General features: G+C 43.2%; 1 protein-coding gene across 3 annotated transcripts in view; it reads right to left on the bottom strand.

Moving 5' to 3' along the window:
• The window catches only part of METTL9 (methyltransferase like 9), a 49,676-nt gene that overhangs the window by 43,184 nt on the left and 4,246 nt on the right, over positions 1-2,246 (bottom strand). For 2 of the 3 annotated variants that reach the window (XM_014545424.1, XM_014545425.1), the window contains exon 1: positions 1,553-1,603. The exons of the other annotated variant lie outside the window; for it this stretch is intronic. In XM_014545424.1, coding sequence (XP_014400910.1) covers positions 1,553-1,588 — 36 coding nt within the window. In that variant the 5' untranslated portion in view covers positions 1,589-1,603. Of the gene's footprint in view, positions 1-1,552; positions 1,604-2,246 lie in introns of those variants that run through there. 3 annotated transcript variants of the gene reach the window in all.

Below are 2,246 nucleotides of genomic sequence, written 5' to 3'. Positions count from 1 at the left end.
TAAGTTTACAGTTGTTTATGTGGAAAATAATACAATAAATAACAATACAAAAATAAACTTTCATGTACTCACAACTGTAAACCCAATTTTGCCTATTGCACTTTACCTCACTGTGGTTTCTATACCCACGTTTCTTTTGCTCATTTTAACCATATTCATGGACATTTTCATAATGTAGCTGTATAATTTCAAAATAATGTCAAGATTGATTATTCTAAGGAAAAGAGCTAATCTCCCCCTAAATATACAGAAGGCACCAGATCAAGTCTTGACCTTGGAGAAATTAGCTGCCAAACTGTTAGTGGAACTGGTTAAAACAAACACACACACATGCACACGTGAGCATCTGCGAAGCATAACGACATAAATGAAGTATCTGAAACCAATATTCGGTTTCCTTAGAACCTGACACATTAGACAGCATGGAAGGACCTGGGGAGTAGTATGCTGAGTGAAATAAGCCAGTCAGAGAAAGACAAATATCACACGATCTCACCTACATGTGGAATCCAATGAACAAAATAAACTCACAAACAAAATAGGTCAGAGATATGGACACATGGGACAGACTGACAGATCTCAGAGGCAAGGAGGGTGGAGGTGGGGGGCAGAAAGAAATTAACCAAAAAACGTATATGCACAGCCCTTGGACACAGATAGGGGGGAAATGGGGAACATCTGTAATACTGTCAACAATAAAAAATTTTTAAAAATTTTTTAAAGGTACACCACTAAAAAGGCTATGTTCTGAGGCTATATCTACGGCTATAATTCTACCCAGATTCCATAAAAATCAAAGAACTGAAACAGGTTTTCGTTTTTTAAAATCCATCCGATTTTATGAGCACTGAAGGCATCAAGCATGCAATGGGGAACATCTGTAATACTGTCAACAATAAAAAATTTTTAAAAATTTTTTAAAGGTACACCACTAAAAAGGCTATGTTCTGAGGCTATATCTACGGCTATAATTCTACCCAGATTCCATAAAAATCAAAGAACTGAAACAGGTTTTCGTTTTTTAAAATCCATCCGATTTTATGAGCACTGAAGGCATCAAGCATGCTGTAGAGGCAGCAGGACAAGTGTTAGAACAAACACCTGCAGCTGAGAGACGCGCTTACCCATACGGGCATTTCATCAGAAATAACGCTGCCTTTTTGCCCTAGCCAGAACAGTATTTCCACCAGCTGCTGAAAACGACATTTCTAATTCATCATTTTACACCATGATCTGTGTTCCAGATGGAGATGGGACATTTTGGTAAGTTTACATTATCACTACAGGACGCCAGAGTTATTTAAAAATGACTAGCTATGTGAGTCATTAATTCACAGCAAAGAATGTGGTTTTACAACTTATCACCTACTAGCTTTACGTTCACTCCTAACAATACCATAGGAGTTAATACCTAACAAATTGCAATATCTGTGGGATTACCCACCAAAAAAAATATGGAAATATATTATTTCCTTTAAAAGTAGAAAAAGGGCCATGATAACTATTTGTTAATTAAGAACTAAATGCTATTTTTCTAAATGAATTGTTTTACCTCCTTAGATAATTCTTTACTTTCATTAAAATGCATGAAATCGACCTGAGTGTAAGCTCGCTGAACCCCTGGCATAATAAGAAACACATCAGAGGAAAATGAGAAATCTGTGAAAATGATGTGACACAAAATGGGGAGTAATCGTTTCTGCTTTCCGGAGTGGAGAGCTAGCTAGACAAGCCCACACCCTGGCGGAGTTCAAAAGCCTGTTTTCGACGGATGCAAACTGCGAATGACATCGCGGTCAAACAGGAGCTCACCCCTGACTCTGAGCTGACCTGCACCGACTTCTGCAAGTGGCACCAATGAAGCTAATGAAGAGGACGCCGCCGGCCCGGCCCGGCCCGCTGCAGGCACAACTCTCAGATTCACCCGCCCAGGTCTGGGGGAAAGCCCTGCCCGACAGCCGGCACCCCCGGCCTCACGCCTTCCTGGTCTGACATCGGAGTTCGGAGGAGACGTCGCTTGGGTGGGAGGAAGGCTGGGGGCGGGCGCGAGGGCCGTCAAATACACGTTTGAGCGCTTCGGGCAAATGTCACCGGGTCAGCCCACCCCGGGGAGCTGAGGGGCTGGCGACACACGGTGACATCTCTCCACGGCCCTTTGTACGATCGGAGGTTCACCCGACAGAGAGGGGCGTCTGCGGGGTACGGAGTGTCCCGGGCGTGGCTGCTGCTCCTCCCTCGGGCCCGGG

The sequence above is a fragment of the Myotis brandtii genome, unplaced genomic scaffold (assembly GCF_000412655.1).
Source record: "Myotis brandtii unplaced genomic scaffold, ASM41265v1 scaffold407, whole genome shotgun sequence".
In the NCBI taxonomy this organism is placed as follows: domain Eukaryota; kingdom Metazoa; phylum Chordata; class Mammalia; order Chiroptera; family Vespertilionidae; genus Myotis; species Myotis brandtii.
This window is presented reverse-complemented; position numbering and strand designations above follow the sequence as displayed.